Below are 19781 nucleotides of genomic sequence, written 5' to 3' on the forward strand. Positions count from 1 at the left end.
CATTGGCATGGTAACAACCCTTAATGATCTAGGTATCTGGCATTAGCATGGTAACCACCCTTAAGGGTCTAAGTATCTGGCATTGGAATGGTAACCACCCTTAAGTGTCAAGGTATCTGGCATTGGCATGGCAACTACGCTTAATGATCTGGGTATCTGGCATTCGATGTTAACACCCTTAAGAGTCTAGGTATCTGGCATTGGCATGGTAACCACCCTTACCGGTCTAGTTACCTGGCATTGGAATGGTAACCAACCTTAAGAGTCTAGGTATCTGGCATTCCATGGTCACCAACCTTAAGGGTCTAGGTGTCTGACATTCGATGGTAACCAACCTTAACGGTCTAGGTATCTGGCATTGGCATGGGCACTACCCTTAATGATCTAGGTCTCTGGCATTGGAACGGTAACCACCCTTAAGTGTCTAGGTATCTGGCATTGGCGTGGTAACCACCCTTAAGGGTCTAGGTACCTGGCATTGGCATGGTAACCACCCTTAAAAGTCTAGGTATCTGGCATTGGCATGGTAACCACCCTTAACCATCTAGGTATCTGGCATTGGAACAGTAACCACCCTTAAGTGTCTAGGTATCTGGCATTGGCGTGGTAACCACCCTTAAGGTTATAGGTACCTGGAATTGGCATGGTAACCACCCTGAAAGGTCTAGGTATCTGGCATTGGCATGGTAGCTACCCTTAATGATCTAGGTATCTGGCATTGGAACGGTAACCACCCTTAAGTGTCTAGGTATCTGGCATTGGCGTGGTAACCACCTTAAGGGTCTAGGTATCTGGCATTTGCATGGTAACTACCCTTAATGAACAAGGTATCCGGATTTGGCATGGTAACCACTGTTAATGATCTAGGTATCCGGCATTGGAACGGTAACCACCCTTAAGTGTCTAGGTATCTGGCATTGGCGTGGTAACCACCCTTAAGGTTCTAGGTACCTGGCATTGGCATGGTAACCACCCTTATAGGTCTAGGTATCTGGCATTGGCATGGTAACCACCCTTAAGGGTCTAGGTATCTTGCATTGGCATGGTAACCACCCTTAACGGTCTAGGTACCTGGCATTGGCATGGTAACCACCCTTAAAGATCCAGGTATCTGGCATTGGAATGGTAACCACCCTTAAGGGTCTAGGTATCTGGCATTGGCATGGTAACTACGCTTAATGATCTAGGTATCTGGCATTCGATGGTAACCACCCTGAAGGGTCTAGGTATCTGGCATTGGAATTGTAACCACCCTTAAGGGTCTAGGTATCTGGCATTGGCATGGTAACTACCCTTAATTATCTACGTATCTGGCATTCGATGGTAACCACCCTTAAGGGTCTAGGTTTCTGGCATTGGCATTGTAACCACCCTTAACGTTCTAGGTATCTGGCATTGGAATGGTGACCACCCTTAACGATCTAGGTATCTGTCATTGGAACCGTAACCACCCTTAACGGTCTAGGTGTCTAGGTATCTGGCATTGGAACGGTAACCACCCTTAACTGTCTAGGTATCTGGCATTGGAATGGTAACCACCCTTAAGTGTCTAGGTATCTGGCATTCGATGGAAACCACCCTTAACGGTCTCGGTATCTGGCATTGGAATGGTAACCACCCTTAAGGGTGTAGGTATCTGGCATTGGAATGCTAACCACCCTTAACGGTCTAGGTATCTGGCATTGGAATGGTAACCACCCTTAAGGGTCTAGGTATCTGGCATTGGAACGGTAACCACCCTTAACGGTCTAGGTATATGGCATTGGAATGGTTACCACCCTTAAGTGTTTAGGGATCTGGCATTCGATGGTAACCACCTTAACGGTCTAGGTATCTGGCATTCGATGGTAACCACCCTTAAGGGTCTAGGTATCTGGCATTGGTATGTTAACCACCCTTAACGGTCTGGGTATCTGGCATTAAAATGGAAACCGCCCTTAACGGTATAGGTATCTGGCATTGGAATTGTAACCACCCTTAAGGCTGTAGGTATATGGCATTGGAATGGTAACCACCCTTAATGATCTAGGTATCTGGCGTTCGATGGTAACCACCCTTAAGGGTCTAGGTATCTGGCATTGGTATGGTAACCACCCTTAACGGTCTAGGTATCTGGCATTCAAATGGAAACCACCCTTAAAGGTCTAGGTATCTGGCATTGGAATGGTAACCACCCTTAACGATCTAGGTATCTGGCGTTGGTACCGTAACCACCATTAAGGGTCTAGGTATCTGGCATTGGAATGGTAACCACACTTAACGGTCTACGTATCTGGCATTGGAATGGTAACCACCCTTAAGGGTTTAGGTATCTGGCATTCGATGATAAAAACCTTAAACGGTCTAGGTATCTGCTTTTCGATGGTAACCACCCTTCACGGTCTAGGTATCTGGCATTGGAATGGTAACCAACCTTAAGGATCTACGTATCTGGCATTGGAACGGTAACCACCCTTAACGGTCTAGATATCTGGCTTTGGAATGGTAACCAACCTTAAGAGTCGAGGTATCTGGCATTCCATGGTCACCAACCTTATGGGGCAAGGTATCTGGCATTTGCATGGTAATCACCCTTAAGGGTCTAGGTATCTGGCATTGGCATGGTAACTACTCTTAATGGTTTAGATATCTGGCATTGGCATGGTAACGACCCTTAAGGGTCTAGGTATCTGGCATTGGCATGGTAACAACCCTTAATGATCTAGGTATCTGGCATTAGCATGGTAACCACCCTTAAGGGTCTAAGTATCTGGCATTGGAATGGTAACCACCCTTAAGTGTCAAGGTATCTGGCATTGGCATGGCAACTACGCTTAATGATCTGGGTATCTGGCATTCGATGTTAACACCCTTAAGAGTCTAGGTATCTGGCATTGGCATGGTAACCACCCTTACCGGTCTAGTTACCTGGCATTGGAATGGTAACCAACCTTAAGAGTCTAGGTATCTGGCATTCCATGGTCACCAACCTTAAGGGTCTAGGTGTCTGACATTCGATGGTAACCAACCTTAACGGTCTAGGTATCTGGCATTGGCATGGTAACTACCCTTAATGATCTAGGTCTCTGGCATTGGAACGGTAACCACCCTTAAGTGTCTAGGTATCTGGCATTGGCGTGGTAACCACCCTTAAGGGTCTAGGTACCTGGCATTGGCATGGTAACCACCCTTAAAAGTCTAGGTATCTGGCATTGGCATGGTAACCACCCTTAACCATCTAGGTATCTGCCATTGGAACAGTAACCACCCTTAAGTGTCTAGGTATCTGGCATTGGCGTGGTAACCACCCTTAAGGTTATAGGTACCTGGCATTGGCATGGTAACCACCCTGAAAGGTCTAGGTATCTGGCATTGGCATGGTAGCTACCCTTAATGATCTAGGTATCTGCATTGGAACGGTAAGCACCCTTAAGTGTCTAGGTATCTGGCATTGGCGTGGTAACCACCTTAAGGGTCTAGGTATCTGGCATTTGCATGGTAACTACCCTTAATGAACAAGGTATCCGGATTTGGCATGGTAACCACTGTTAATGATCTAGGTATCCGGCATTGGAACGGTAACCACCCTTAAGTGTCTAGGTATCTGGCATTGGCGTGGTAACCACCCTTAAGGTTCTAGGTACCTGGCATTGGCATGGTAACCACCCTTATAGGTCTAGGTATCTGGCATTGGCATGGTAACCACCCTTAAGGGTCTAGGTATCTTGCATTGGCATGGTAACCACCCTTAACGGTCTAGGTACCTGGCATTGGCATGGTAACCACCCTTAAAGATCCAGGTATCTGGCATTGGAATGGTAACCACCCTTAAGGGTCTAGGTATCTGGCATTGGCATGGTAACTACGCTTAATGATCTAGGTATCTGGCATTCGATGGTAACCACCCTGAAGGGTCTAGGTATCTGGCATTGGAATTGTAACCACCCTTAAGGGTCTAGGTATCTGGCATTGGCATGGTAACTACCCTTAATTATCTACGTATCTGGCATTCGATGGTAACCACCCTTAAGGGTCTAGGTTTCTGGCATTGGCATTGTAACCACCCTTAACGTTCTAGGTATCTGGCATTGGAATGGTGACCACCCTTAACGATCTAGGTATCTGTCATTGGAACCGTAACCACCCTTAACGGTCTAGGTGTCTAGGTATCTGGCATTGGAACGGTAACCACCCTTAACTGTCTAGGTATCTGGCATTGGAATGGTAACCACCCTTAAGTGTCTAGGTATCTGGCATTCGATGGAAACCACCCTTAACGGTCTCGGTATCTGGCATTGGAATGGTAACCACCCTTAAGGGTGTAGGTATCTGGCATTGGAATGCTAACCACCCTTAACGGTCTAGGTATCTGGCATTGGAATGGTAACCACCCTTAAGGGTGTAGGTATCTGGCATTGGAATGGTAACCACCCTTAACTTTCTAGGTATGTTGCATTGGAGTGGTAACCACCCTTAACGATCTAGGTATCTGGCGTTGGAACCGTAACCACCCTTAAGGGTCTAGGTATCTGGCATTGGCATGGTAACTACCCTTAATGATCTAGGTATCTGGCATTCGATGGTAACCACCCTTAAGGGTCTAGGTATCTGGCATTGGCATGGTAACCACCCTTAACGGTCTAGGTATCTTGCATTGAAATGGTAACCACCCTTAACGGTCTAGGTATGTGGCATTGGAGTGGTAACCACCCTTAACGATCTAGGTATCTGGCGTTGGAACCGTAACCACCCTTAACGGTCTAGGTATCTGGCATTTTAACGGTAACATCCCTTAACGGTCTAGGTATCTGGCATTGGAATGGTAACCACCCTTAAGTGTCTAGGTATCTGGCATTCAATGGTAACCACCTTTAACGGTCCAGGTATCTGGCATTCGATGGTAACCACCCTTAAGTGTCTAGGTATCTTGCATTGGTATTAAAACCACCCTTAACGGTCTAGGTATCTGGCATTAAAATGGAAACCACCCTTAATGGTCTAGGTATCTGGTATTGGAATGGTAACCACCCTTAAGGGTGTACGTATCTGGTATTGGAATGGTAACCACTCTTAACGGTCTAGGTATCTGGCATTGGAATGGTAACCACCCTTAACGATCTAGGTATCTGGCGTTGGAACCGTAACCACCCTTAACGGTCTAGGTATCTGGCATTGGAATGGTAACCACCCTTAAGTGTCTAGGTATCTGGCATTCGATGATAACCACCTTTAACGGTCTAGGTATCTGGCATTCGATGGTAACCACCTTTAACGGTCTAGGTATCTGGCTTTGGAATGGTAACCAACCTTAAGGACCTACGTATCTGGCATTGGAACGGTAACCACCCTTAACGGTCTACGTATCTGGCATTGGAATGGTAACCAACCTAAAAGTCTAGGTATCTGGAATTGGAACGGTAACCACCCTTAAGTGTCTAGGTATCTGGCATTGGCGTGGTAACCACCCTTAAGGGTGTAGGTATCTGGCATTGTCATGGTAACTACCCTTAATGATCTAGGTATCTGGCATTGGCATGGTAACCACCTTTAAGGATCTAGGTATCTGGCATTTGCATTGTAACCACCCTTAAGGGTCTAGGTATCTGGCATTGGCATGGTAACTACCCTTAAACTTTTAGATATCTGGCATTGGCATTTTAACCACCCTTGAGTGTCTAGGTATCTGGCATTGGCATGGTAACTACCATTAATGTTCGAGGTATCTGGCATTAGCATGGTAACCACACTTAAGGGTCTAAGTATCTGGCATTGGAATGGTAACCACCCTTAAGGGTCTAGGTATCTGGAATTTGCATGGTAACTACGCTTAATGATCTAGGTATCTGGCATTCGATGGTAACCCCCGTGAGGGTCAAGGTATCTGGCATTTGCATGGTAATCACCCTTAAGGGTCTAGGTATCTGGCATTGGCATGGTAACTACTCTTAATGGTTTAGATATCTGGCATTGGCATGGTAACGACCCTTAAGGGTCTAGGTATCTGGCATTGGCATGGTAACAACCCTTAATGATCTAGGTATCTGGCATTCTATGGTCACCAACCTTAAGGGTCTTGGTATCTGGCATTCGATGGTAACCACCCTTAAGGGTCTAGGTATCTGGCATTGACATGGTAACTACCCTTAATGATCTAGGTATCTGGCATTGGAACGGTAACCACCCTTAAGTGTCTAGGTATCTGGCATTGGCGTGGTAACCACCTTAAGGGTCTAGGTATCTGGCATTTGCATGGTAACTACCCTTAATGATCTAGGTATCTGGCATTGTCATGGTAACCACGCTAAAGGGTCTAGGTATCTGGCATTGGCATGGTAACCACCCTCAAGGGTCTAGATATCTGGCATTGACATGGTAACTACCCTTAATGATTTAGGTATCTGGCATTGGCATTGTAACCACCCTTAACGGTATAGGTGTCTGGCATTGGAATGGTAACCACCTTTAAGGGTCTAGGTATCTGGCATTGGCATGGTAACTACGCTTAATGATTTAAGTATCTGGCGTTCGATGGTAACCACCCTTAAGGGTCTAGGTATCTGGCATTGGAATGGTAACCACCCTTAAGGGTCTAGGTATCTGGCATTGGCATGGTAACTACCCTTAATGATCTAGGTACCTGGCATTGGCATGGTAACCACCCTTAATGGTCTAGGTATCTGGCATTCGATGGTAACCACCCTTAAGGTTCTAGGTACCTGGCATTGGCATGGTAACTACCCTTAATGATCTAGGTATCTGGCATTGGCATGGTAACTACGCTTAATGATTTAAGTATCTGGCGTTCGATGGTAACCACCCTTAAGGGTCTAGGTATCTGGCATTGGAATGGTAACCACCCTTAAGGGTCTAGGTATCTGGCATTCGATGGTAACTACGCTTAATGATTTAAGTATCTGGCGTTCGATGGTAACCACCCTTAAGGGTCTAGGTATCTGGCATTGGAATGGTAACCACCCTTAAGGGTCTAGGTATCTGGCATTCGATGGTAACCACCCTTAAGGGTCTAGGTATCTGGCATTGGCATGGTAATCACCCGTAGGGGTCTAGGTATCTGGCATTCGATGGTAACCACCCTTAAGGGTCTAGGTATCTGGCATTGGCATTTTAACTACCCTTAATGATCTAGGTACCTGGCATTGGCATGGTAACCACCCTTAATGGTCTAGGTATCTGGCATTGGTATGGTATTTACCCTTAACGATCTAGGTATCTGCCATTGGAACCGTAACCGTCCTTAATGGTCTAGGTATCTGGCATTGGTATGGTAACTACCCTTAATGATCTAGGTATCTGGCATTGGCATGGTAACTACGCTTAATGATTTAAGTATCTGGCGTTCGATGGTAACCACCCTTAAGGGTCTAGGTATCTGTCATTGGAATGGTAACCACCCTTAATGGTCTAGGTATCTGGCATTCGATGGTAACTACGCTTAATGATTTAAGTATCTGGCGTTCGATGGTAACCACCCTTAAGGGTCTAGGTATCTGGCATTGGAATGGTAACCACCCTTAAGGGTCTAGGTGTCTGGCATTCGATGGTAACCACCCTTAAGGGTCTAGGTATCTGGCATTGGCATGGTAATCACCCGTAGGGGTCTAGGTATCTGGCATTCGATGGTAACCACCCTTAAGGGTCTAGGTATCTGGCATTGGCATTTTAACTACCCTTAATGATCTAGGTACCTGGCATTGGCATGGTAACCACCCTTAATGGTCTAGGTATCTGGCATTAGTATGGTATTTACCCTTAACGATCTAGGTATCTGCCATTGGAACCGTAACCGTCCTTAATGGTCTAGGTATCTGGCATTGGTATGGTATTTACCCTTAACGATCTAGGTATCTGTCATTGGAACCGTAACCGTCCTTAATGGTCTAGGTATCTGGCATTGGTATGGTATTTACCCTTAACGATCTAGGTATCTGCCATTGGAACCGTAACCGTCCTTAATGGTCTAGGTATCTGGCATTCGATGGTAACCACCCTTAAGGGTCTAGGTATCTGGCATTGGCATGGTAACCACCGTTAACGATCTAGGTATCTGGCATTGGAATGGTAAGCACCCCTAAGGGTCTAGGTATCTGGCATTCGATGGTAACCACCCTTAAGGGTCTAGGTATCTGGCATTGGCATGGTAACCACCCTTAACGGTCTATGTATCCGGCATTGCCATTTTAACCACCCTTAATGATCTAGGTATCTGTTATTGGCATGGTACCTGCCAACTTTCCCGATTTAGGCGGGAGACTCCCGATTTTCGACAGTTTTGCCCGCCTTCCGATTATTCAATTATTTCTTCTGATTTTACCTTTTCTTTTTTTGGATGAACTCCAAACATTGTTTTCAAATCCCGCCAATTCAATGTTTTTAAGCCATTGGCCGCATTCCAATGAAATATTGACGTTTATTAATGCGAGAAATGTGCACGAATGTGGGATGTTTATTAAAACCTGTATATCGCGTCTCTCGTTCTCGCGTGCTATGTGCGTGTTCGTTCACATTTCACATCTGTCTAGTCGATTCTAGAGACTAGTCGATAGATACGGAGTCTTTTCTAGTAATTTATTGACAGAATTTCAGCGATAACGACTAGTGACTTTTCTAGGGATTTTAGGAGCCATTTGGAGACAATTCTCACTAATTTTAATTTATCTCAATATAAATAAAATAAGAGTTTTGTCTGTACATTGCTCAGAATTTAAAAAGAATGATATTTCTGTAACGGTCGTGACCACGATAACAAGGGGAAGTGCACGTTTTAATTTTCCGTAATGTCTGTCTGTCTGTCTGTCTGTCTGTCTGTCTGTCTGTCTGTCTGTCTGTCTGTCTGTCTGTCTGTCTGTCTGTCTGTCTGTCTGTCTGTCTGTCTGTCTGTCTGTCTGTCTGTCTGTCTGTCTGTCTGTCTGTCTGTCTGTCTGTCTGTCTGTCTGTCTGTCTGTCTGTCTGTGCCCATCACGAGAAAACGGCTGAAGAGGATTTAATGGAGTCGGTATATAAAGTCGGGGAACAAGTCGCTACAATCTAGGCCATAAATAATTTTATTCACGCTTAGTGAAATGGTAGTTTAGGGTAAGGCCTAAAATTTAATTCTCAGATATTTGTTATTATTGGCCCTATCGATAAATACTACATAACTTAATTCATATATTTTTAAATTTCCTATCATTTATGTTTTATATATTGCTACCGTACCGGATATGATAACAGATATTCATGAAATTTGATTTTTGGTATAAGTCCATATCAACACAGAACCACGAGTAAATGGTTGAACATAATTTAATGAAAATCGGTATGTAAAGTCGGGGAATAAGGAACTACAGCCTACGCTAGAAATAATTTTATTCACCTTGTTCGAAATGGTAGTTTAGGGGAAGGCGCCAAAATTTAAATTTTGAATTACCGGTACCTATCTTATTGGTCATGTCGAAAAGTACGACATAACAAATGTTATAGAGAATATAATTTCCGATGTTTACGTCTTATTCAGTTTTACCGTACCTACTATAATAATATTGGTGGTGATGGTGATTAAATTGTGAAGATGATTATATGAATGAGAAAAAAGTCATGAAGAAACGATCGCTTGAATAATAACACAGGAGGGAGTCATGAAAGAAAGGATGACTCACCTTACATTAGGTGCTCTAATATCACAGAGTCGGAAGAAAACTAAATGTGAAGGCCTGCAATATGGAAGGCTCATAAAATTGATCAACAATAACATTATATTGACCATTGTTTGTTGTGATGTGCTTTGTGTATCCTGCTGCCATTTATTTCTGATAGATGGGATTACTGCTGCGTATCAAGTATAACAGCCTGTCTGAATATGGGCGGGAAGTAGCTGGGGAGTTAGATCTCTCTCTTCTTTAGCATCCCATTCCTCTGGTTCATAAATTTTCCGATACTACTGGTACGTAACACACTGAATCATCATAGTATTTCAGCTATTCGATCCATACTCTGAAACAGTGATTGGAATGAGCAGTGTGCACACTTAAACAGAATAATTCCGCAGGAGTGTTCGGGTTTGTCTGCGGCCTGGTCATTCTAGCTCTGGAACTTTGAACTGTTAGATCGATACCGTAGTACTTTTCGTTAAAAGTGAGGAAATGTGCTGTTTTTCGTTTTATCGAATATTTCATATGACAAGACTGCTTTTAATCGTAACATTCGTACTGACGTCATTGTAATGATCTATGTTGACTTCAGTTGGGAAAACTATAATAACAGTCTTTCTGAGAATTCCGTAGCGAAGTGCGGATACATCAGCTAGTTATTTGATACAAATAGCAGGGGCGGTGCGTGGTATTGGCGCAGGATTGCACAACGCCCAATAATGTTTCACTTCATTTGTCGTATTTTCTTCTAATGTTTTAATTTAATAAACTTAACAGGTATTCGGAAACATGTTAAAATCAACCATCTTCGGTCGTTCGCTGTACTAATTCTTCGTAACGGACCAGCAAACGCTGCTGGCTTCGAATCAAACTCATTAGGTTTGCTTTCCTACGGCAACTCCCTAGCGGACAGTGCCGCGCAATGTAGCCTACCTCAGCAGGGGCGAGCCTAAGCCTGCCGTGTATCAGGTAGCATGCTCGCCAGTATCGGTCTCAGGGAGTTGCACGAGACTACCAATCCCCTACCGAGAAACAGTTCCAAATGTCTCCCCGTTAGATTACGCCACTATGCGGAGATTGCTTCATCCCTACTTCATCTCCTCTCGCAAAGGTAATTCATCTCCATTTTTTTATTTACAAATTTCATTTACGTTACACCGACGCAGATAGGTCTTACGACGACGATGGGATAGGAAAGGGCTAGATGTTTGAGTGGCATTAAGTAAGGCACAGCGACAGCATTTGCCTGGTGTGAAAACAGGAAACCGCGGAAAACCATCTTCAGGGCGGCCTACAGTGGTCTTCGAACCCACTATACTCCGAATGCAAGCTCAGAGCTACTTGACCCTAACCGCACGGGCAACTTGCTGGGTAATTTCTCTTCCTCGCCATACCAGACCACCCACAATGTTACCAACATCTTGCTTCAATGAAAAACAGGACGGCAAATGTCCCATTCAAGTTGAGGCAAAAGTAACTGTGCCAGGCTGAGTGGCTCAGACGGTTGAGGCGCTGGCCTTCTGACCCCAACGTGGCAGGTTCGATCCTGGTTCAGTCCGGTAGTATTTGAAGGTGCTCAAATACGTTAGCCTCGTGTCAGTAGATTTACTGGCATGTAAAAGAACTCCGGCACCTCGATGTCTCCGAAAACCGTAAAAAGTCGTTAGTGGGACATAAAGCAAATAACATTACTATTAAGAGTAACTGTAGTTACTTTGTATAATTAGCCTGTTATTTCCTGGGTTGTAAATGCCAGATATATTACAGTTTTAGTAGGTGTTACCGTGTTTTGGTGGATCGCAGAGAGAGGTGAAAGAAGGTGTGAGTGTTGAATGGGTCTAACTACGATATCAGAAATTGAATCAAAACTTTAACAAAGGTTATATTTCTCTTTAAATCACAAAAATAACAAATTTTTCACTCGGTGAAATAATGAGGTTACAGGTACGGTACAATGACAATTTCAAAAATTGGAAGATCCAAGATTGAGAACTTTGGGCTTCAAGCACAAGTTCACACAGGTACAATTTCAAAGTGGTATTATTTAGCCCAGGATAGAAATCTCCCAAATTCAAGAGCACTTTGCTCCCACAAATTACAGCCTTCCAGAGGAACGAGCTTACATGCTCTCAAACATTGACCAAATTTGAACCGGCCACTTATGGCAACATTACACAAAACATTATGATCTCTGACCTCTCTAGTACACAGGGGTATCAAGTACCCAACCTACTGGGCCTTCGTGGAAAAAGAATAACTGGTCAAATTAATGGCCCGAACCCAAAATGAATGGAGGCGTATACGTGCACTCCTAGATAATGAAGAATAAAAATCCTAACGGGGCTCTCGGCCCAATGATACAGGGGCTAATCCCAAGCTACTGAGGTGACTAGAATGGAGATTAATCTAACACTTTACAGAATAGCGAAAAGGTTACAAATCATAGTCACCTCAAACCAAGTTGAAGGGGAACTCGAGAGGGTAACGCACTTTCTATCCCCGATTTACCGTTTTTAAAATTTATGGAATTTTACATTAGCCGAAAGAAGGTTTACATTTTAGAAAACAGGTTACATAGTTAGAGATTAGGACCTTCCCCTCATGTAAGTCTGCGGGGGTAGCTACAGAAGAATAAGTCAGGTGGACATTACCTTGGCTGCTGGTCTGCCTGGCGAAGAATGAGGCGCCCCGCCTCCTGTCTTAACACACAGACTCACTCTGAAATACGGCGATCAAGAGACCAGGTAGCCAGAGCAGCCGCAGTTTATATACCCAAAGGGAGGTTTGAGAGGATTCTGGATTAATCCCTCTCAATTTTATTGGCAAATTCAAAAGTTACACCCAAAGAACCAAAAAGAAGCCTGTGATAGGCTGAAAAATAATTACAGAAAATTCCCATTGGCCAGATAAAAACTGGCGAAATGAGAAAGAAGCGTTGCAAACTTTGAAATATATAAGAAAAACTAATTAAAGTTGATTTACTAGAAAAAAACCATGAACACAAAATTTCTTTGAATAACAACTTCTTTTAACTTGCACCAGAGTGCATGACCATAGTCTTTGGTAGTGACATCTGTGGAGAAATGTCCAAACTTCTTGAAGTAAACAAACACAAAGCAACTAAATCTAGTCAGTTTAGGCAACTTCACAATAACACAGTTACTCAGTACTTCAGTCGTGACATCTTCTGTCCCCAAGTTCATGTAGACCGAGCTTGATAGCTGCAGTCGCTTAAGTGCGGCCAGTATCCAGTATTCGGGAGATAGTAGGTTCGAACTCCACTGTCGGCAGCCCTGAAGATGGTTTTCCGTGGTTTCCCATTTTCACACCAGGCAAATGCTGGGGCTGTACCTTAATTAAGGCCACGGCCGCTTCCTTCCCACTCCCAGCCATTTCCTGTCCTATCGTCGCCAGAAGACCAATCTGTGTCGGTGCGACGTAAAGCAACTAGCAAAAAAAAAAAAAAAAAAAACTTCATGTAGTAGCAGTTTCACATTTGTCGCATAGTGTTCGTTAAGGCGCTTCTTTTGAATGTGAGGAGTTGAGGTGTACCTCCCGGTTTAGTGCAACACCCAATTTCAGAAACCACTAGCCGCCACTGGCAAATAGCATTGCGCTTCGCATAATCGCGCGGGCGCTTGATGCAATATATTAACCTATGCATTTGCTAAGTAGTGGCATCTAAGTGGATGACGAATTCATACATGTGGAGCATGAGTCCATACTATTTTCAGAAGGCTTATCAGGGACCGATCATCTCACACACATACTTCCTGTGAGGGAAAGGAGATGTGTAATTTTTAGCCTTGCAGCCTCATATACCAACAGTCTGCTTTGATACAATAAGTGTTTCAAATACAAATCATAGTACTACTTTGCGTAAGACATGTAGCATAAGCAGTTTTGACCAATTGTATCTCCTGATTTTTCCTCATTTTCATATCAAAATCTGCTGATTTTTGCTTATATAAAGTTGGCAGGTATGGTAACCACCCTTAATGGTCTAGGTATCTGGCATTGGTATGGTAACTACCCTAAAACGTCTAGGTATCCGGCATTGGCATAGTAACTACCCTTACGGGTCTAATTACCTGGTATTGGCGTGGTAACTACCCTTTATAGTTTAGGTATCTTTTATTGGCATGGCAACTTCCCTTAAGTGTCTAGGCACCTGGCATTGGCATTGCACATACCCTTAAGGGTCTAGGAAACTGACATTGGCATTATAACTACTCTTAAGTGTCTAGGAATCAGGCATAGGTATTGTCTCAACCCATATGGCTCTGGATATCTGGCATTGGCGTGGTAACTACACTTTATTAGTCTGCGTATCTGGCATTAGTATGGTAAATACCATTAAGGTTCTAGATATCTGGCATTGGTGTGCTAACTACCCTTACATGTCTTAGGTATCTGGAATTGTTATGGTAACCACACTTAAGGGTATAAGTGTCTGGCATTGGTATGGTAACTACCTCAAGGGTCTACGTATCTGGCATTGCTGTTGTAACTCCCTTAAGGGTCTCGAAATATGGCATTGGCGTGGTATCTACCCTAAGTTTCTAGGAATCTGGCATTGGTATGTAACTACCCTCAAGGGTCCAGGTATCTGGCATTGGTATGGTAACTACCCTTAAGGATCTAGGTATCTGACTTTGTTGTGGTAAGTACCCTGAAGTGCCTGGGATTCTTGCATTGGTTTTGTTTGCACGCTTAAGGGTCTAGGTATCTGGCATTGGTACTGTATTCACGTTTGAGGGTCTAGATATCTGGCATTCGCATGGTAACTGCCGTTAAGGGTCTAGGTGTCTTGTATTGGTATGGTAACAAGCCTGAAGGGTCTAGATATCTGACATGGGTATGGTGACCACCCTTCATACTCTACGTATCTGGCATTTGCATGGTAACTACCCTTAAGGGTCTAAGTATCTGCACATGTATGGTAACTACACTTAAGGGCCTAGAAGTCTGGTATTGGTATGGTAACCACACTTACGGTCTAGGTATCTGGCAATGGCATGGTAACTACGCTAAGGGTCTGCGTATCTAGCATTGGCATGGTTCTAGGAATTTGGCATTGGTATGTTAACTAACCTTAAGTGTCTAGGTACCCTTCATACAAGTTACTGAATACCTTACCAAGCATTCCCTCCTTAATCCCTTTCAATCCAGCTTCAGGAAAGGACATAGCACTGCGACAGCTTTACTACGAGAGACAGATGATATCAGACGTGTAATGGACTAACGGAACGTGACTGTACTGACATTATTAGATCTCAGTAGTGCCTTCGACACTGTCAATCCCCAGTTACTACGGCAGAAACTTCGAGAGCTAAATTTTAATAGTGTATCACTGCGTTTCTTTTTATCTTACTGTAGCTTGAAAATCGCCGGCAACGTGTGACAGTTGGAAATTTGAGTTCAGGATGGCGAAGTAAGACCCTCGGTGTCCCTCAGGGGTCGGTTCTCGGACCACTGCTATTTATCATCCAAATTAATGATATATCAAAAGCTCTTAAATTCTGAAAATTGCAAGTGTACGCGGATGATGTACAGATTTACTATCATTCAAAACCGAGTTATATTGATACTGCAATTACTAAAATAAATTCCGACCTTCAACACCTTAGTGACTATGCAAATAAAAACAGTTTATTAATGAACCCAAATTAGACTCAAGTTATTATTATCGGTACCAGTAAAAACCTATATTCCCTCAAGCAACAGGACATCTCCCCCAATAATTTTAAACAATAAAATCATACCCTACTCTACTAACTTAGGAATTATTATGACTGAGACCCTAATTGGACTCAACAGGTGATAAGCACATGTAATAAAGTACATTAATGCTTAAATCCTCTGAAACGTTCGCTAATGTATTCTCTGTTCGACTTAAAGTAAAAATAATTCGCTCTCTTATACTACCTATATTTGACTACTGTGACACTGTGTTGACTGAAATAACCTGTGACAGTAACAAGAAACTGGACCGGAGCCTGAACAGCTGCGTAAAATATATCTCTAATCTGCGATATGATGCTCATATATCACCTTATTATAAGGAGCTGTCGTGGCTTCCACTGCACCAGCGCCGTGAACTTCACATGCTATCACTTCTGCACAAAGAACTTTTATGTGTGACTGAAGATGTCCCATAAGAGGACGAAACATATATGACCAATATAGTTTAATGTAGTCTTATTAATAAAGACGATTACGGTATTGTAAATGTGGAACATATGTTGTTAAGATTTTCACAAGTTGACACTTTTTGACAATACGGGCTCAAATATGAAATTTATCACAAGTAAGTGGAAGCAATGCCAGACTCATTCGGGGGAACTGTGGTTGCTGACTCACACTGCAAAGTCGAGAGCATCTGATGGTTCCCCTTTTAATCGTCTCTTACGACAGGCAACGGTACCATGGGTAACACCTACTGGGGGATAACGGTGAAAGAATTTTTGATATCGGTTGAGGCCTCCAGAAAGCTTTTCCCTTTATTTGTAAGAGTTGTGAACATACGCGAGCGAAACTCGTGCTTGAATAAGTTTATTTACAAAATGTTGTGATGTGCGTGTTTCAGGTATCTCAAACCTGGTGAACTGCGCGCAGGTGGATGATCTGCCAGAGTTACCGGCGCACGATGAGGAGCGCCTACAGCGAGCGGCCCAGCTCCTACAACAGCGACTAATTCTGCGACAGTGGCTGGGCCAGCACAGTCTGCAGCATCACTATCAGAGGTATGCATAACTACCCTCTTTACTAGTCGGAATATCAGCCTACAACTCCTGTCTTTCTCTTTAGTTTCGAGGCCATGATCGTTTATGGTCAGACACCGCGGTTACCTGGTTCGATTCCCATTTGTGGAGGAAGAAGTTCACCATCAGGATGTAGGCCAACAAGATAGCAGATTGTGGTCCAAAAACTTACATTCAGTCCCAAAACTTTCCACAGTGTCCATATGGTGATGTGTCCGTTGGACTTGAGCATACCCCTTGGTGTTATTCGACAGGAGTAGGACATCAGGTTCACACAGTGTGTGCCCACACCCACCCCAGGCCTCTGTGGGGGCCACACGACATCACTCATCATCTACAGGAAGCGGTTATTTCGAAAGGGACTTGTACAGAAGAATGCTCCGAATTAGGAAGGAAGATCAATAAAAAAAGTCCTTGGACGAATGAGTAAACGAAAAGAGCTTCTGTGACCACCAAAGAGCGGAAGCCCCAGCGCATTGGACACATCATGAGAGGTGAACAGTGGGAACTTCTCTAAACCATAATTGAAAGAAAATCGAAGATGATCTGTAGGAAGATGCAAGAATTTATTCCTGGCTCAACGGCCTACGCTGTTTGTTCGGACGAACAACTTTCCGAGATCTTCAGATCCGCTGTTCGGCTCGTAATCATAATAATTGGATCGCCAGCCTTCCGAGAGAAACAGCGTCCTAAGGAGAAGGAGAGGAAAAGAAGAAGAAGTTGATTAGCACTCTCACGAAGTTAAGTGTCTGCCACGATTCCTGATTTATGTAGGGATAGCTAAGACCCTCCTATCATATGGTCGTCATATCTTCTCATCTTGTTCTTGTTACCTTTGTGGATCAGTGGTAGAATGTCGGCCTCCGGACCCCAAGATAGCGGGTTCAAACCCGGCAGAGGTAGTCGGATTTTTGAAGGGTGGAAAAAAGTCTATTCGACACTTTTCACCCTTTTTACCATCACACAGTTGTCTGCTGTCCATCTCACAACATTTTGAGGTCTTCTTGCAGTCACTTACAATCCTGTACTTTATGTAGTATAACATCATCTGATTCCAGTTCTTTACCGTATTATTGATTTACCGGTATACTGTATATAAGATGACATAAAGGTCCAATAATAGTGCATTCAGGAACCCTCCCCCACTCTCCTCTTAATCACTCACTATTAATCACTACAGGATCAAATGAATAATAATAATAATAATAATAATAATAATAATAATAATAATAATAATAATAATAATAATAATAATAACAACAACTAGCAGTTTCCTGCTGGCTCCGTCCGCAATGAACAAAGTATGGTATGTTCGTTACTATCGTCACGGATGTATTTGGAAAGTTTCGAGTTAATGAAATAAAGCATATGATCTGCTGTGGTAATAGAATGTTATATCATGTCAACAGAACACTTGAAAGTGCATCACACAAAGAAATTGAATTAAACGTTCAATGGACAAATTGGGGCAAATATTCGTTTATAGGAAGGGGAGTTAGGGATTGGAATAACTTACCAAGATAAATGTTCAATAATTTTCCAATTTCTTTGCGATCATTCAAGAAAAGGTTAGGAAAACAACAGTTAGGGAATCTGCCACCTGGGCGACTGCCCTAAATGCAGATCAGGATTGATTGATTGATTGATTGATTGATTGATTGATTGATTGATTGATTGATTGATTGATTGATTGATTGATTGATTGATTGATTGATTGATTGATTGATTGATTGATTGATTGATTGATTGATTGATTGATTGATTGATTGATTGATTGATTGATTGATTGATTGATTGATTGATTGATTGATTGATTGATTGATTGATTGATTGATTGATTGATTGATTGATTGATTGATTGATTGATTGATTGATTGATTGATTGATTGATTGATTGATTGATTGATTGATTGATTGATTGATTGATTGATTGATTGATTGATTGATTGATTGATTGATTGATTGATTGATTGATTGATTGATTGATTGATTGATTGATTGATTGATTGATTGATTGATTGATTGATTGATTGATTGATTGATTGATTGATTGATTGATTGATTGATTGATTGATTGATTGATTGATTGATTGATTGATTGATTGATTGATTGATTGATTGATTGATTGATTGATTGATTGATTGATTGATTGATTGATTGATTGATTGATTGATTGATTGATTGATTGATTGATTGATTGATTGATTGATTGATTGATTGATTGATTGATTGATTGGAACAACACTACGCACCGAACGGTTAAAAAGTCCTTCAAAGATCATCGTCATGGAGACAAATGTATTCATAACTTTTCTCAGAATCTACCAATTTAAGTAGTTATCACCTCAAAAGAATCAATCAATCAATCACTGAGTGTTTTGACGCCAAAACGAATTGCGTACCTCAATTAGAACGAAAGATATGATTGCTTCAATGAGAAAAAATGTTGAAGAAATGAGACGTCAGATTGAATGTGCACTCATAACTTTCCTCAGAATCAACCAATTTGTATAGTACCGAGCTCGATAGCTGCAGTCGCTTAATTGCGGCCAGTATCCAGTATTCGGGAGATAGTAGGTTCGAATCCCACTGTCGGCAGCCCTGAAAATGGTTTTCCGTGGTTTCCCATTTTCACACCAGGCAAATGCTGTTCCTTAATTAAGGCCACGGCCGCTTCCTTTCCACTCCTAGCCCTTCCCTATCCCATCGTCGCCATAAGACCTATCTGTGTCGGTGCAACTAGCAAAAAAAAAAAAAAAAAGTGTATAGTTAAGAGGTGAAATGAAAGAGCTTGATCCACTTAGTGTTCTTAGGCCAAAACGAACTCCGTACCTCAATTAGAACCAAAGATATGATTGCTTCAAAGAAACAAAAAATTGAAAAAAATCAAATAATTTAAGGAAGTCAGAAGTTAAGTGATTTATAGTACCTGATGAGTTAATGACAAATCTGTGCATGAATACCTTTCAGTTTTAAAAAAATGTAGGAAATCGACCAGATAGAATGGCCGGACTGACTTTAGTTTTCATAATTTATTATTATTATTATTATTATTATTATTATTATTATTATTATTATTATTATTATTATTATTATTGTGTGGCCTCAGCTACTGTGTGCAGACATTTTAATTGTGTGCTATCTAGCTGTTTGCTCATCGATTTCAATACTCCTTTTTAGTCTAGGCTCACTAGGTGGCAGAGTAAACCATATCTTTCTTGGGCGTCTATGGCTGAGTTTTAATCTTTTTTGCCAAGTAGACACCAAATGTGTCACCATAAATCTTTAACATGATGACATGGAGTGTTGAATGGATTTTTTCTGCCCTTCAAAAATCTGACTACCTCTCAGAGTTTGAACCTTCTATCTTGGGATCCAGAGACCGACACT

At 42.5% G+C, this 19781-nt stretch overlaps 1 protein-coding gene across 1 annotated transcript in view; it reads left to right on the forward strand.

Annotated features, from left to right (window-relative positions):
- The window catches only part of LOC136881078 (apoptosis-resistant E3 ubiquitin protein ligase 1), a 413531-nt gene that overhangs the window by 289686 nt on the left and 104064 nt on the right, over positions 1-19781 (forward strand). Inside the window, exon 2 of the mRNA XM_067153696.2 lies at positions 16216-16372. Within this exon, the coding sequence (XP_067009797.2) occupies positions 16216-16372 (157 nt within the window). The remainder of the gene's footprint in view (positions 1-16215; positions 16373-19781) is intronic.

Source organism: Anabrus simplex, chromosome 9 (genome assembly GCF_040414725.1).
Source record: "Anabrus simplex isolate iqAnaSimp1 chromosome 9, ASM4041472v1, whole genome shotgun sequence".
Taxonomy (NCBI): Eukaryota; Metazoa; Arthropoda; class Insecta; order Orthoptera; family Tettigoniidae; genus Anabrus; species Anabrus simplex.